This window comes from Topomyia yanbarensis, chromosome 2 (genome assembly GCF_030247195.1).
Source record: "Topomyia yanbarensis strain Yona2022 chromosome 2, ASM3024719v1, whole genome shotgun sequence".
In the NCBI taxonomy this organism is placed as follows: Eukaryota; Metazoa; Arthropoda; class Insecta; order Diptera; family Culicidae; genus Topomyia; species Topomyia yanbarensis.
The window spans coordinates 358,819,991-358,838,804 of NC_080671.1; the positions used below are offsets into that span (position 1 = coordinate 358,819,991).

At 40.2% G+C, this 18,814-nt stretch overlaps 1 protein-coding gene across 1 annotated transcript in view; it reads left to right on the forward strand.

Moving 5' to 3' along the window:
* Window positions 1–18,814, forward strand: part of LOC131684320 (uncharacterized) — a 346,758-nt gene that overhangs the window by 108,482 nt on the left and 219,462 nt on the right. Inside the window, exon 2 of the mRNA XM_058967082.1 lies at window positions 2,645–3,575. Coding sequence (XP_058823065.1) covers window positions 3,182–3,575 — 394 coding nt within the window. The 5' untranslated portion in view covers window positions 2,645–3,181. The remainder of the gene's footprint in view (window positions 1–2,644; window positions 3,576–18,814) is intronic.

Here is an 18,814-nt window from a genome sequence, read left to right on the forward strand (position 1 = left end):
ATACATACATACATACATACATACATACATACATACATACATACATACATACATACATACATACATACATACATACATACATACATACATACATACATACATACATACATACATACATACATACATACATACATACATACATACATACATACATACATACATACATACATACATACATACATACATACATACATACATACATACATACATACATACATACATACATACATACATACATACATACATACATACATACATACATACATACATACATACATACATACATACATACATACATACATACATACATACATACATACATACATACATACATACATACATACATACATACATACATACATACATACATACATACATACATACATACATACATACATACATACATACATACATACATACATACATACATACATACATACATACATACATACATACATACATACATACATACATACATACATACATACATACATACATACATACATACATACATACATACATACATACATACATACATACATACATACATACATACATACATACATACATACATACATACATACATACATACATACATACATACATACATACATACATACATACATACATACATACATACATACATACATACATACATACATACATACATACATACATACATACATACATACATACATCACGATTGAGAGTGAATCAGGTGATAGGGTGAGCACCCAAGTCAGCCTCACATGGATGGGTAGGGCGAGCACAAAAGTAAGCCTAGCAAGGAATGAGTAAGGTGAGCACACAAGTCAGCCTCGCATGGAACGTAAAAGGTGAGCACAAAAGTCAGCCTCATGTGGGAGTGTTTGAGAGTGAATCAAAGTGTGATTGAGAGAGCACCCAAGTAAGCCTCACACAGGATGTATGATCGCGTGAGTGAGAGTGAATGAGTGCACTTAGTACAGCCATCCCCCCAGAAGTAATACCGAGAGGTAGTTCCTGGGAGGAATGATGGCGGAGCCCAATGGAGTTTAGTCGGTATTAATGGCTGGTCACCATTCGAGTCCGACACGCCCCCAGTGCACCCCGTGTGGTAGATTGGACCCTACCGTTAGCACGTGTACTGGGCTAGGACATAAAGGTCTTCTCCATTGTAAAAAAAAACATACATACATACATACATACATACATACATACATACATACATACATACATACACACATACACACATACATACACACAGATATTTTGCGATCTCGGCGAACTGAGTCGAATGTTATATGAGACTCGGCCCTCCGGGCCTCGGTTAGAAAGTCGGTTTTTGGAGCAATTGCGTAACCTTTCTATATGAGAAAGGCAAAAGAATAGTATTTAATTAGCTTAATCAGCATGAGTTCAATGTTATCTTCATGTGATTATATTTTGAAAAGTTGGTGGAATGGGTTTAAAAGTGGAGGGAATGGGGGGTTAGTAGAGTGGGAGTGGAGGATGAGTCAGAAATCCTTCATCTTATTTCGGTATACGGGGTGGATGAAGGAATTGCGGGCGTGAGGGTGGTCCAAGGGGACGGTAGTTATGAAGGAGGAAGATGTAAGGGCATGGCGGGGGGGGGGGTGGGCGGAGGGGCTCTGATGCAATACTCAGCTGCATATTTTGCCTTCCATTTGAGACTTGGTTTGAGAAAATCGGTTCAGTCATCACCGAAGAACCGATGTGACTTTATTTGTGGAATATGCCCGGAATTCCGGACTTCCGGAATCGTCGATAGTGGACAATATATTCAAAGAATGTTTGATTGGCAATTAGTGATCTAGATCTGAGATTAGAAGTAATTTGGTGACCATTTCAATAGTTTTTAGCCTCTGAGGTATTACGATTGTACCGATTTATATGGGAAATTCCAGTGTATCCTTACTAACACCCCTGTAACTCCGGAAGCAAGAGTCAGAACAGAATGAAATTCAGCAGCAGTCAATGGTATTACTGTATCTTTCATTTGAAATCAAGTTTGTAAAAATCGGTAGAGAATTCGTTGTGGAATGGGTGTGATATTAGCTTAGGAACTTGGCGGGTTCCCCGGGGGCGTCATAAACTGTCATAGGTGGCCAATATGGTCAAAGCTGCTTTGATTGATCATTATTGATCCAGATTCGCAAACTAGAGTAATGTTACATCAATTTTAACATGTTTTACATCATTTGAACATCATGGTGGTACCAGTTTATATGGGAATTTGCTGTGTGACCGCACTCTTCAACCCGTAACTCCGGAACCGGAAGTCGGATCAACTAAAAATTCAATAGCAGCTTATGGGAGCGTTATACCTTTCATATGAAACTAAGATTGCGAAAATCGGTTCAGCCATCTCTGAGAAAATTGTGTGAGTTTAAATGACACACACACACATACACACACACATACACACATACATACATACACACACACAGACATTTGCCGATCTCGACGAACTGAATCGAATGGTGTATGACACTCGGCCCTCCGGGCCTCCGTTAAAAAGTCGATTTTTACAGTGATTGCATAGCCTTTCTTTATATGAGAAAGGCAAAACAATTGCTTGCGAATGACATTGCTCATCCCACAAACTCCCAGTCTAATGTTTACTTTGTTTCTATTCTTTCAGATTCATTTCTAAAGGAAAACTCGTGCATCACCATGCCATACTGAAGTGTTTAAACCCCTCGATTCGACGAGCCCGTCGGCATTTCGAAAACGTTAACCGTCAGACGTGTGTTATTTTACATATGATTTCCGATGCTTTCGGCGCATTGAACAGTGTTTTCTTTCATATTTTCTTTTATTATTTATCAAGAAACGTAAACAGTCGTGATGCGCACCACCAGAGCGTGAGTGTACCAATAATTGAATCATTTCATATAACCCGCTCGTTTCTCTTCGATGAGAAATGGTAGAAACGGGAAATTGTCTCCATGATCGAGTACCCGAAAACCGGTTAGCAATTGAAACGCGATGAGTCGAAAATTTCGCCGAAAGTCGAGCTTCGGTTTCGCGAGAGAGAAACCGCGATCCTGCAAACAAAACAACATCATATCAATTTATCCACCAGCCGCGGAAAACTTCAGCGACAAGGGCAATAAAAACATCGTCACGATTTGAAAACCCCAGCACAGCACAATCAAGGGCCGTCATACTTTTCCACATGAGGCACTCGGATCGGGACAGTACCAGCCAAAAACTGCTGATTCCCGCAGTTTTTCTTGTTGTTGCCCTGTGCAGATTTTTACAACCAGTGGAGACACGTGCCCTTCAGTTCTCGTCGGGTGAAAGTTTGGAGAAAATCGGTCGTGAAGATAGCGGTATCGGTAACAGCAATAACAGCAATATTGATCAAACGATGGATCCTAGTGAGAGGGTTGAGCAATTTAAACAGCGGGGAGATGTTCTGGTGGTGGTTCAGCAGAATTCGCCTACGAGTATCCAGACGTATCAAAGAGAGTATCGAGATTTTGTTAAACTATTCATCCCGGACAAACGCGCCGAGGATGATAATGATGATGCGCTGGGGAAAGGAGTTCGGTTTCAGCGCTGGAAAGGTAAGCCGACGATTATGTAATTAAATTTAATTATAAATATAGCAAAACGCAACAACCCTTGTTTAACCTTGTTTCCGACCGTTAGTTCAATTATGGAAGCGGTGGAATCTGGGTTGCTTGATGGTTCAGTTTTCCCCGCTTGCTGATCTGGGAATGGTTTTTCGTTTCCTGTCATGACTTTAATATTGGATTTCGCCGTGGCACATTTGAGAATCATTAAAGTTTCAACATAGGCATAAGGGGTTTATTTAGTGGGTGTATTTCGCTTCTGGAAATAGAGGAATATAGAGAGTATTTAGTTTAACATTGAGAACCTCTTGAAAGGTCATGCAAAATCTTTTTTTTTTCAAATTTCTGAGCCGTTACAGAGTTATTAAACGTTTTCTTTCCTACCTCTCCTCTACCTGAATATTGCATATTGCTACTTATTGGATTGCTAGCTGAAAACAGATTCGATTTCAATACATCTCATCAACAGGAATCAGAACATATTGGCTCTAATGGCACGTTCCCCGTACGTAGTCGGGGATTTGTGCCTTGCCGTGTCTTCTCATCATTTCCTGAGTGGAAGGAAAGGAGAAGGAGGAGGGAGGAACTAGAATTGGAAGGGTGAGGAAAATAACAGCACAAAAACAAACATCAGGTAGTTCAAATCGCCAGCGAGTAAGCCTAAACCTCTTTACCACATTGGATAAGAAACTTTAGTATGTCTCTGAGCTTCAATCGTCCAAACATGGTGCCGTAAGGATGCCGTATGTAAGGACGGCCGAAAACTCGAAATCGTAATTGCGCTACTTATGGCAGTTGCATATCAGATGATATGACGGTCCGTAGTCGGATTCACAAAGATCACATGAAAAATACTTAGCGCGCTGAATAGATGCCATGTGATATTTGAAATTGCGATTAAAGCCCTGGTCAGCATACCGCAAGGGAGTTACAAAAAAATTAGGAGATTTTTCGAAATCACTGAGCTCGGCTGTTTGCCGGACAAGCTCTGATGGAGGGCCGATTGCACCCCGCGAAGATTTCTGCTTGAAAAACAATGCCGTATCTACCTAGCGAGTGAGATTGTTCCAATCTTATTTCACGACAGTAGACACCAGCACCAACACGTCCCTCCATCAGAGAACCGTCGACACCACTGTTCGACAGCTCTTAATGCTTGTTGCATTAAATCAAGGATTGTTCCGATGTAATTAGTATTTGGCAATCGTCAGCAAACCCGTAGGTTGTAAATTCAAGCTCATTGAGTTTCTTCAACAAGCCATCGGCAACCAGTTTCCATAACGCCACCCTGAGAACAACCGCAAATACTAAACTTCCGTGTCTCTGCATGTTTCAGTGCCGGTTACTAAGCATTGTGTTTATCCAACCCAAGATGCATACAGATACCCCACGAACGCGCGTTGACACATTGTCAAAAACACCTTCAATGTCTAGGAATACACCCAAGCTAGATTGCTTGAGCGAGAAGGCCTTCTGAATGTTGTAAACAACATCGTGAAGCAGAGTGATCGTGGATTTCTCACACTGATATGCATATTGCATTTTGTACAGTGGGTATTCAACTAAACTAACGTTCCTGATGTGATGATCGATTATCCGTTCCAAAGCTTTAAGAAGAAAAGAACTTATGCTGATAGGCCTAAAATTCTTGGCTTCTTCATAGCTTAAGCGCCCCCCTTTGGGAATGAATCGAGTTATTTCTCGCCATGCCTTCGGAATATACTCGGTAGGAAAACTGGAAAACAAAAGCTTTTTGAAGACAAGAAAAATTCCATCTTCTCCAGGCGATTTGTATGGAGCAAAGCACTCAATTGTTCACTTGACCGATTCAATGGTAATTAATGTAGGTGCTAACGCCCACGAGTCCGAATCACCAGAATGAGATCGTGTGCGTCGAAGAGACAATTAAGAACGTCTTTTGCGTCCGTCACAAAAACACCATTCCTGGTTTTTAAGGAGTTCATCTGAAAATCATTCGATTTTGAAAGAATTTTATTTAACCTGCTAGCCTCGTTCAGACTAGAGATGCATAGGTTTTGCCAGCCAGTCAGCTCTTCAGATCTAAGGCCGCTTACAGAGTGGCCACGAGAAGCTGAGCTGGGGCTGGTACTGACATTGGGATGCGAGATGCGAGAAACCTGCTTGCTGCAAACCAAAGGTATTATGTCAGAGTAAATGCCGAACGGATCTGCGCCGACTGCCTGCTTTTACTCTGACAGGCTCCATTTGATATGCTGCAAGCAGGTTTCTCGCATATTGCATCGTACTGTCAGTACCAACCCCTACTCAGCTTCTCGCCGCCACTCTGCAAGCACCCTAAGACATCGCCTACCTTCACAATGAGCCGACCTGAAAGTCGCCGGTTCCAACCTCTTCTCGTATTCATCTTCATTCTTTCAAGCCCAGTCCTCCACCAAGTGGTTCTCTTAGTCGATTGAACAGTACGAAGTGGACAAGCTTATTCGTAGGATACTGCTAGAATGAGTTTGTCGCATCCACGACGTCATCCAAGTCGTCTAGTTGACTAATTGTTGGAAAATATCCATGAAATTTAGTCGCCAAGTTTGCCAAAAAGAGGTTCCTGTTTGCAGATTTAGAATTATGAAGGAAACATCAAAATGATCGAAAAATATATATTTATGATCAGATAGAGACGGTTCAGTTTCATTTGAAACCTGCCAATTTCCCAGCTCATGCGAAATTCTTTCAGATTGATGTCTGAGCCGCCCAAATGATATGATGAGCATTTGCGTCACTACCGATAATGAGCGAAAGCCCAGCTTTTGAAATCATCAGAATGAGATGATAGTTATGCGGTAGATATGCTGAACAATATGCATACTTTATAACTATGTTACCGACCGTCAGTGTAACTGTAACTACACAGATATTTCGAGTTGTGAGCTCCGATATGAGACGCGTCAGTATCCTTATTCGCAAGTATGCACGAACCAAAAATTCCGATGCGTAATCGCATTAATACAGGGTAGTTGCATATCAAATGATATGATGTTCCGTAATCGGATTCACAAAGATCACATGAATAATACTCAGCGCGCTAAATAGTAGCCATGTGATAATTGAGTTTGTAATGTCCAGTCAGTGTCCTGACTAGAATACTGCAATTGTTGCTGGAAAAATGCAACAAATTCTTTGACATTTTCGGACTCACATCCGGCAGAAACATCTTTGTTTGAACGCAAGTTTTCAAGCTACCCCAATGGTTGGCATGTTCGGATGCTGCCCAAGAGCGAATCTTGTGCTTTATCCAACTTATCGACAGTGGTAGAACTGGTTCAGGACCAATGAAGTCAGTCGAAGCGCCAGCTCTAGCCAATTCGTCTGCCCATTCATTTCCAGTAATACCGGAATGAGCAGGTACCCATAGAAGGTAGATAGCATTTGAAAGGCTAAGTTCTTCGATTTGAGTTCGACATGCGATTTCGATCTCGAATCTGCCGAACTAAGTGCTTTCAGGGCAGCCTGACTGTCAGAGCAAAAATAAATTCTTTTACTGCAAATTCCCTGTTAAGGTGATGATTGTACGCCACACAGAATCGCAAAGATTTCTGTTTGGAATACGGTACAGTATCCTCCAAGCGAATGAGATTGGTGTAATCTCATTTCATGACAATAGACACCAGCATCGGCTCGGCCCTCCAACAAAGAACCATCAGTATAACAAACTACGTATTCTTCAAGTTGTCGCTCCATCCAGCCAGACACTCATTTCTCCCAAAGAGGAATTGTCACATTGAAAGTTTTAAAAGGAAATCTACATGTGAGTGTAAAGTCACTGGGGGGCAAGTGTATACTCATCCCAGGTAACCATTTGCGGCCACAGTCATGTATGGCTAATTGCACGATCTATTGGGTTACCGTTCCAGAGCCCAGTAAGCTTAAGACGGTATGCACAAGAAAGTGCTTCTTGCTTCAGAAACACATGTAGTGGTTTTATGTTCAAGAGTGCCTCTAGAGCAGCAGTAGGTGTTGTCGAGAACGCACCAGTCATCGCCATCAAGACCATCCACTGGAGATGGTTTAACTTTGATTGGATTGTCATGATCCAATGAATGGACTTGGGTTTAAGTCCCCAAGATTTGCCGAATGCCCGTCTACATTGGCCGAAGGCCATGCAAGCTTTCTTGATCCTGAAATCGATGTGAGCTGTCCAATTAAGTTTTGAGTCAAGAATTACTCCAACGTACTTAACTTGATCTGCGATAATAATTTCAGAGTCAAAGAACTGCAATGGACGAGCTCCGGTTGTAATCCTTCGTTGCGTGAAAAGCACCATTGATGTTTTATTTGGATTAACTGATAGCCCAACATGAAGACACCATTGCTCACCACCACATCAGGCTTGTTGCATGATAAAATCAAAAAGTGCAAATACCGGTGATCATTATATGATAATCATCGGCGAAACCATACGTCGGAATCCCAAGCTTATCAAGTTTCCTCAACAAGCCATCGGCGACAAGGTACCATAGAAGTGGTGACAGCACACCACCTTGAGGACATTCGCAGACTTTCAGTTTCATTATCTCAACTTGTCTTAACGAAGAGCACAGATGTCGATTGCTAAGCATTGCGTGTATTCAGTTCGTGATATATGAAGGAACTCCATGACCTCGTGCTACTTCTAAAATGGATTCGAAAGACACGTTGTCAAAAGCACCTTCAATATCGAGAAAAACTCCTAAACTAGGTTGCTTTTGTGAAAAAGCTTTTTCAATGTCGTAGACAACATTGTGTAACAGGGTAGTAGTAGACTTCCCCCGCTGATATGCATGTTGCATTTCATGCAGCGGGTGCTCGCCCAAGCTACCATCCCGAATGTAGTGGTCGATTAAATGCACCACTGATTTGAGAAGGAAGGAGGTCAGACTGATCGATCTAAAGCTCTTTGCCTCCTCATAAGTGACGGGCGCCTTTGGGAATGAATTTGACAGTTATTTCCCGCCATGCTAATGGAATGTATCCTGTTGCAAGACTACAAGTAATAACCTTTTTCAAAATATACTTGAAGTGTTCCTATCCTTTTTGTAGTAAAACTGGAATAATTCCGTCCTTTCCCGGAGATTTATACGGAGAACCACTTTCAATCGCCCATTTGATCGGTTCGGTTGTCACAATTCTACGAGCAAATGCCCAAGAGTCAGAACTACCTGAAATAAACTCAGAGGCAGTCGTCAGTGATGGCTCCGTACAGCCTGGAAAGTGTGTGTCAAAAAGACAGTTGAGTACTACATCTTCGTCAAACGAGTATTCACCATTAGCAGTTCTAATCGAACTGATATGAAAGTCTTTCGTTTTCGAAAGTAACTTATTTAATCTACTAGCCACGTTGAGACTTGAGACATTTGTGCTGAGGCTTTTCCAACCACTTCGCTTAGAAGATTGAAAGGCATTTCTGTATGCTTTGCGAGCCAACTTAAATGCCTCCGACCCGTTCCTGCGTCTGCGATTCCAAGCTCTTCTACATAACTTTTTGAGTCGAACAAGTTCGGTACTCCACCAAGGTGTTCCTCTAGAAGCACGCATAACTCGAAGCGGACAAGCCTCTTGGTATGCTGCTACTATGAATGAGCTTGTTTTATCGACGACCTCTTTCAAGTAACTTGGAGATTCAATCATCGGAAGATACCCATGAAACCTAGTCGCCAAGCCCTCTTCGTAGAGGTCCCAGTTCGTAGATTTGATATTACGATAGGTGACGATATCCAGCGAGACGTTTAAATGATCAAAGACGATGTAGCCAGTTTGCCAACTCATGCGTAATACTGAGAGAGAGTTACATCTAACACCTCTCCTCTGCCAGCTCGTGCAAATGTTGAGCGGTTTCCTGCATTAAGAATGTGCAGATTTGTACTACTTAAGTATTCTATTAATTCGGTGCCTCTCAAATTGATATCTGAGCTGCCCCAAATCATATGGTGGGCATTTGCATCACTGCTGATTATGAGAGGAAACCCATTTCTGCCACAGTATGATACAACCCTTTTGAAATCATCAGAATGTGATGCTTCATTATGCGGCAAATATGCCGAACAATAGACGTATTTCTTGTTTATGTTGTCAACAATCATATTTACCGTGACAGCACAAATATCGCGAGTAGTGAGGTCGGATATAAGACAAGCGTCAATAGCACTATTCGCAAGTACACATGCACAAGGCATTTCACGTTTTTGTTGAAAGCTACGAAGACGGGGTTAAGTAGCTTTCCAACATACAAGTTTCCTTTATGGAAATACGGTTCTTGAACCAAAGCTATGGAAGCTTTTCCTTCCTGCACAAGGCGGGATAGATTCATAGTTGCTGTACGTTTATGCTGAAGATAAATTTGTGCTACTCTAACCATACTCGATTACAGCACTACACATTTCATCATCACCAATTGTTGTACAGCAACTAGAAGATACCAAACACGTTTGCTTATAATCGCCTGTAGTGAACCCCGAATCGGATATTAGGGACATGACCATCATTTGAATCCCACGATTTGCGAAGAAACAAACGTCCTTTGTGTCAGAGATTCGCTTACCACAGCAAGAATAAGACCGACGACACTCCGTGTGCGACTGGCATATTTTAGTCCTGCCAGCCATTCAGTCCTCGGCACGGAGAAACACCTTGACTTGAGGACTCCTGTTTTTCAGTCGTCTCTTACGACATGGGAACAGGAACCCAGTGGATCAATTCTTGGTTGAAATTCTTCAACCCGCCGGATGCCATACGGCCTCTAGGCTGGTTTTGTCCGGAGAAAGATAATAGACTGTTATCAACCTCCTAGTAGACCACAGCAGTTATCTTTCGGTTTTATATGGATGCATACTCATGGAGGGTCATAGTACAAAGTTCAATGAGGTTTTGCGACCAATTGATTTTTAGAACGGGTATGACAAGTAGATGATGGAAATGATGTCATTTTGGAATCAAAAACGTCAACTTCTGATCGTGCCATCTGTCTGCCAAGTTCCTACAATCGGGTATTTTTGGAACGGGTTTGTTGAATAGGTAGCAATTGAAAGTTGCCATTTTAAATTTTCAAGTTGTGTCATAAATTCCCACACTACTTTTACAGCTAGGTAAGCTAGAACAAAGTTTCATTGGCCTACCGATCGCCTTCATCTAGTTTAATTCGCCTAGCCGTCTCCTCGTTCACTGGGTTGACTTGCGGATATAAGAATCTCCTCAGCTAGTTTAAAAATACCCATATTGTTAGGACCATAGACAATTTTGCTTTACCAGTTGGTACCATTTAAGATTGTAAGATGCGTTTACCGTAACTTGGGATACGAAAAAGGAAGTGTTGATGTGGTACTTACTTAACGGAAGGTCCCGACTCAGTGACACTCCCGTAAGTGCCACGGATTGGGTAGTGGGTGGGTCGTAAGTCAGGATTTGCCTCAAGCAAGTGATGCGACGGAGAATATATTTTCGTGCATAAGAAGTTTGAATAGTTTATTGACTGTAGGATACGTAAATGTTCTAGATGTTAAAGCGATTAAACTCTGGGTAACCGTTTATCGTTTTGTTTCATCGAAAACTACTTGAATTCCGGACAGCCGGCTGTCGGCAGAGTTGTCGACAATATTAAATGGATCATAAAAAACTAGTTTAAAAGTTAACCATTCATAAATTATGTCACGCAAATATTGCCCAATACTAACTAACTTTCTCTCAAATTATCACGCTTCTTATCCCCTTGGTCTAATACGAGCCAAATGATTTCAGTTTTTCATTCTTTTGTAAGAGCACAATACTCCTGCTGCACTAAAAAGTGTCCATGTTCTATCGAATTTCCTATATACATCGTGCAATCGTACGTAAAACGGCCGATTGCGTCAAAGCACATGACGTGCTTCGCATCCCATTTATGTCACTATTTGCCATGGCTCTTCCCCCTAATAGCGTGGCAGAATTTATAAATGGTCCTTTATAGGTATTATCACAAGCATATTGAGATCCCGTAACATGAAACTTTCCACCTCGTTCAAATAAACGATGCGATATTACAATGAAGACGCGAAACAGAAATAAACGATATTAATACCATGCACGAATCAAACACACTCCGTCTCCAAATAGTACGTACTTATTCTTAACTCAGTATAATTGACTGACTATGTAATGGACTAAATGTAAACCATTCAATGGGACTATAAAACATTTGTTCCTTATGTTGATATGATTGCCGCAAATTGGTAATTGGTTTTGAATTATTCTAGCGAATTGTCAATATTCCCTCATACATAATTTAAAAGTTCACTCAGAGAAGACCATACGTATTCCCCACGCGCATTAAAGACCCAGTGGATTCGATTCCTAGTTGGTCAAATAAACACTAAACAAACAAATAAATTAGTTTGCTCAGTCTAAAGAAATGTCTGCTCGATTGGCATCAACCGGCGGATACGTGTTCCCATACAATGTCATCAAATCAAAGAACCTTTAAAATTACATGCGACAAAATATGAATATAACGAAATGAAGACTGCTTAATTGTTTGCATTAAAAAAGATCGGAAAAAATTAGTTGCATTACCAAAGTGGTTCATTTTCAAAGATAGCGCTGCTGATGAATCACTATAAAAATAGGTGATAAGGGTCGCGGACGAAAATAGCTGACCACCGCCCACCATTTAAGATTGTAAGATGGCACCAAAAGTTGCTCTCTGACATTAATTCTTGCACTCCATTTAGTAAAAATTTAACTTACAGGATCTACAAAGTTCGTGTCTTCAGATGATACACTTATCATTACCCGACCTACAACTTCGTGGTAGACATCGTCTTTCTATCTAGTTCCATTAAAATTAACTTTTTTAACTCGAAGTTGGTAAATCGATTGCCTTGTACGCAGCTCACCTGGGTTCGATTCCCAACCCCACACATAAGGTTAGAGATTTTTCTACGAAGAATTCTATAACTCGAAAAAGAGACGAATGACCGTAAGGTTAAACCTCAAAATAAAAAAATAAGTTGAAAAAAGCGAGTTACTTCATTTTAATCGACAGATACCATATTCCCCATCTCCTCCGAATTACAAACATCCTCGTCAAATGAAAAGTAGTACATGTGATAACCTTATTTTTATAGCCACGTGAACCATTGAACTACTAATAAAGTAATGTATTCTATTGTTTTGAAAATGCGGAAGTTTTTCCTGTTTACCGTAAAAAATGAAACCTATGTGATACCCCCTTTTGGACGCCAGAAATTCATATAGTTTTAGATTGTCCACGGTTTTAAGGTTAGACAGAGAAAGGGCAAAAATTAAAAACGAAAAAAGCAGTTTTTTTCACACCGTGTGTTAGATCTTCATAAAAATCAATCAGCTTATGTAGATTGTTGTTACAGTACTGCTGATTGATTTTTATGAAGATCTTACACACGGTGTGGAAAAAACTGCTTTTTTCGTTTTCAATTTTTGCGCTATCTCTGTTCAACCTTAACATGAACATGAACAAGCAAACGACATCAGGATGATATCAAGGCGGACAACATAATTGGCAGAATATGTGGAGACGAAAACTTGTGGAATGCTACTAACATATACAGATACAGATCGTCGCTGTTGTGCTATCTTATGACATTTAGCACATTTCGAGAAAAACGATTTTTAAAGTTTGAGATTGAATATCTTAAAACTCATAAATAATATAAACAATTCAAAGAAGACAGTTGACGCGTCTATCTATTCTGTATTAATATCTCAAATACTACGAAGATCGGTTGACCATGTTGTCAGTTTTTACTATAAATGTAAACAAAAGTCGAACTCACACGTATCATAGGTGTGTATTGATGACAACATTTGTATGGCGTGTCATAATCATGCTTGGAAAATTTTCCATAGAAAAAAATCAACAATTATTAACTTCTATTTGTATCTTTGGCTTCATTTGGTCTATAAACAATCGGTGAGATGCATTTTGAAGGAAATAAGTCAAGGAATCTAGAAAAAATAGTCATTTTTGGTTACAGTGTTGCCAAATATGCTATATTTCCTGTTTAAAGCTTAAACTGCATTTTTCTCACAATTCGTGTATTTTTATTTTGAAAATGGTTATACCATTTTGTTCTTCGGATAGTTTTACACATAAAACCAAGGAGTTTTTATTCTCAGGTGATACGATCCTCAAAAATGGCGATCAGCCATGTTGGTTTTAGAAACGACAGCTAACAACATTGTTTACTAGTTCTCTCCATACGTTTGCTTGGATTTCAGTTGGTAAACAAAGTTGTTCGCTGTCATTTTTCTTCCCCGCAGCCTGCTGCACGCTTACCTCACTCTTCACCTACTTACTGCCAAAGACGAATCACCTTAGAACTCTAAGCACCAGGGATTGTAATTCTCTCTCACTCACGCGAGAAGTAGCTTATCCGATGTCCAACTTTTCCGAGATAAGATGAGTCGCAAAATTCTCCGTCTCCACAAATAGCGTGAGAATGATTTTCCGGATAAAATTTATTTGACTTTTTCCTTCTCACCGGAGAAGGTGATAGAATTTGAATTTCGTGGAAATCAATAAAAACTTCAAAAAAATACACTTAATTACAAAGAAAAGCGGCAAAGAAGTATGATAGACTTGTTTTATCGTGTTTTGGAATAACGACAGCAAAGCAGAGAACGCAAAAAGGATACCGTGATAAACTCATTCACTCATTCTCCGGCTGTTTTATTTATCCGGAGAAATAACACGCTGTGTTTATCCGGAGAAGTTGTGTGAGTGCCAATAGCTTTTCGTGTGAAAATGTGAGTTTTTATTGTCGCAGTAGCAAACTATCCGGGCGCATTTACTCATATGAGCGATAAATGCAATGCCTGCTAAGCACCTTGCATAAAACCATCTTTTACATCAAGATAGTTTGAGCCAATCTCCAGACACCAGGGATGCATGAAGCACAGCACGAGAGCCTAACACGAGCTGAGCGGCCGCTTTGAACGAACTAAAAGCAATAAGCACTGACACCGCTCGTGCTAGGTAACCTTCGTGCTCGAGCTGTACGATTCGAAGAGCTAGCACAACGAGTTAGCGCGATAAGCTAGCACCATGAGCCAGCTCGGTAAGCTGGCACGAGCAAGCCCGGTGAGCTAGCTCAGTGAGCTAGCACGAGTTAACTCAATGAGCTGGCACGGTAAGCTTGTCCGATGAGCTAGAACGGTGCAGTAGTGTAAGCTATGGAACGAAAGAATAGGACAAAGCAAGAAATATGCGTTGATGAATGTGCGACAGGTTGCTGAAAAAACGATGCGGACATCATTACTCACACTAACGCGTTGTTTTTTTATTCTGCTTTGCTATAGCTGAGCTATAGCTCCGTGCAGCGTGCTAGCTATCACCGTGCTAGCGAGGGATCTAGCTCATCGGTGCTCGTGCTACTTGCTAACTCTAGCTCATCGGAAACCAGCGAAAGCACTAGCTCAATGAATTTAAGGCTGACACATTATGAGTCAGTGCAAAGCAATAGGACACGGAGCAGCACCGTTCTTGTGCATGCCTGCCAGACACACTCATTTGAAGCAAAAAATTAAAAATTCTCAGTGCTTTTCTCGCTATGTCTCAGTAACCAAGCAAAATGTCAAAAATCTGAAAACGCCACTTTGTAGAGATTTTTTAGGCAAGTAATATGGCACATCTAACTCAGTTTGCCCCAAAATGACGTTTGTCAAAAGATAGCACAACAGCGACGAGATGATGTCGGTCCGTCAACGGAATTGGAGAGAGAGAGAGAGAGAGAGAGAGAGAGAGAGAGAGAGAGAGAGAGAGAGAGAGAGAAGTAGTAACTTGTTGCCCAAGTAAACGGGATAACGGTTTCTGAAGAAATTTCGACCAATTTCTGGAGAAAAATCTCTCGAACAGAGTGGGGTAGAGTTGCTGCTGACGTTTATGTGCGTAAATCTTGATAAAACTTGTATCTAAATGGCTCAATGTACGTAGAAGAACTAAGGACGTCATGTTATGAAAGCTAGAAGCATCAGGTCAGAGACTAATTGAGACGGCGGACTCACGAGTTTCCCGTGGCTCAAGAGGTACTAAGTCAGGTAGTACTAGACGGTCCCTCGAAATGTCAAACAGAAAACGCGTTGATCATCGAGGATGCTTTGCATTTCTTTGCTGCGTGTTTTTATTTTTCCTGCCAGGCTATTTGTTGTTTACGGAGCAGTGAAGCAGTTAATTGTAAAGCTGCTTTTTATGGAACTAACAAAACTTTTCATGAAACTAACGGTTTCCAATTGCCAGTCGCCCGCTCCACAGACGATTGTCACAGAATCATCCCTCAGTAATAGTTGATGAATTCTGAACAATTTTTGTTTTTCAAAATATTTTGAAACAATATGCAAAAGTTCCATAGTTTTCAGACAACAGTGTGACAGTACACCCGGGAGAGGAAAAAATACCGCCGAGACATTAAAAGACAAAAAACCCAAAAACGAAATACAGGCCATATTCGATTATCCGTAGACTCGATTATCCATAGAAAATGATTCGATTATCCGTAGTACGACAATCCGAACAAATTGTTTCGATTATCGTCACATTATATTTTCTCAAGCTACATTACACATTTATAATTCATTATTTGCTACTAATTACAGTTTCTGAAAGAATAAGCATTTTCTAAAAAATAATGAAAACTTCGTAGAAATACAGAAATTTTAATTATATAACATATAATTTTGAATTCGATGCTACGACTTACATATTTTCGTACACCAATCAATTGCAATTGATACTAGCTACAGTTTCTGGAAGACCAGTACTTTATGTTTTCAAAAATATTTACAAAAATGCGTAGAAATACAGAAATATCGCCGATTTTGTCAGCCCCATTAGGGACCATTCATAAATTACGTAACGCAAAAATTGCCCAAAATTGACTCCCCCCTCCCCCCATGTAACAAATTGTCACAAATTTAGTTATCCCCCCCTCCCCTATTACGTAACAAATTCCTTGAAATTTTTTTTTTCTTCGATGAAAACATGTTACGTAACGATCTAGCTTACTCCCCCTCCCCCCTATGTCACAATATGTAACAACTTCTAGAACCACCTCCCCCCCCTAAAAGCGTTACGTAATTTATGAATGGTCCCTTATGTATTGAGAATTGACAAAATCTGAACATATATGTTTCATATGGATTGGGACTAACTAAACCCCCACTCAACTCTTTGGAATCAGTCTATTATCGCATCAGCTAAAAAAATCGAAAATTTTTAATCACTTTAAGAACATCGACATTTTGAATTCTTAGCACAGTTAAGTAAAAGACTTTTGCTTTAATCCCAACAAGTAACATAGGAGAATCAAACCACAAGACTTTATCTTGAATGTGGCTGACAAAACCGGGTCAAAAGCTGACAAATTCGGAGGCGGACAAACACGGGGACCAATACAACAGGATCTTCGCTGCAAAACAGCGCTAATGATTCGTTACGAAGTAGATGCACTGAACATCTATTAAGTGACTCGGCTACGTAGAACACCGAACGCTGGCCAAATGAAGATTCTGGATGATGTTTCCACCAAGCAAACAAGAGAAAAAAGTTTACTGTACGATGATGTATAACAAACTGAATCACTCAATGTGTTTGAACATATTTATAGCTAAAAACTTTCAAGAACACAGAATCAGCTAGTTTCTGAGTGGCTCTCCAAAGCCCTAGAGCGCATGACGACGATTTTTTTTTCATAAAACGTTTATTTGACACGGCATTTGCAAAAGCTTTTTTACGCCGGGGTTTTTTTTACATAACATGTTACAAAGGTTCTTAAGACTATCACGTTATAAAAAAAATCACTTTCTAATGCTAACACTGAGGATAATCATCATTTTGAATGTTTTTAATTATACTCTATTTTCTTGAATTTCATTGTAAACCTATTGATAGTTTTTCTGTAATCTTTGTTTATTTTTTTTTTCTTTATTTATATCGTTTTATCTAACTTAACTAACTGCGAAGAAATCTAAATTGATTGTGGGTAGCAAGGGAAAAAAAACTAGAAACATTGTGGGGATAATTATATTTGAATATTTATTGTTTTCAGGAAATGATAAATATGACTCATGTATGTAAGATCTCGTAAAGCGAGGATATCACGAACAGGTACATAGGGTGGTTTTCTTCTGGCTCGTAAGGAGTCTATTAATTGGGATCCGGCTTCACGATATTCAGTGCAAGACCAAACAACATGTTCAATGTCTTCGTAACCCTCTCCGCAAGCACATTGATTATCTTCTGCGATCCCAATACGGTGGAGATGCGCATTCAACGTATAATGGTTGGACATGAGTCTAGACATTACATGAATGAAGTTTCGACTTACATCCAACCCTTTGAACCATGCCTTCGTTGATACTTTAGGGATAATTGAGTGCAACCACCGTCCCAGATCTCCATTTTCCCATGATGTTTGCCAACTAGTAAGCGTCCTCTGACGAGAAGCGCTATAAAATTCATTGAAGGCAATAGGTCTTTCATAGATGTCACCGTCCAGCGCCCCTATTTTGGCTAAATTATCCGCTCTTTCATTACCCGGTATGGAACAATGAGCGGGAATCCACACTAAGGTAATTTGATAAGATTTATTTGTTAATTTAGTTAAGTATTCTCGTATCATCTTCAAAAAGAACGGAGCGTGATTATCAAGCTTTAATGAGCGTAGTGCCTTAATTGTGCTGAGGCTATCTGTGAGGATGAAATAATGACTCGGAAGTAAAGTATCAATGATTTCCAGACTATAGTGAACTGCTGCTAGTTCGGCTGTATAAACGGAGGCAGGTTCTGCAAGCTTGAAAGAGATCGAGGTGTTATTGTTGAAAATACCGAACCCAGTGGCCTCATTGATTCGTGACCCATCAGTGTAGAACATTTTATGGCAGTCAATGTGTTGGTATTTACTTATGAATATTTTAGGGGTCTCCAGAGAGCGCTGGTGATCCGGGATTCCACGAATTTCCTCTTGCATGGACGTGTCGAAAAATAAAGTGGAATCGGGAGTATCTAGTATATTAACACATGTCAGAACATAACTAGAAGGCGTTATTTCTTGTGACATGTGATTGAAGTAATCACTGTCATGAATCTGGTTTGGGATTGAAGCTCGACAAGTCTTTCGAAATTTTCAATTACAAGTGGATTCATAACCTCACATCGTATAAGTAAACGAGAGGAGAGATCCCAGAATCGATCTTTTAAGGGAAGAACTCCCGCT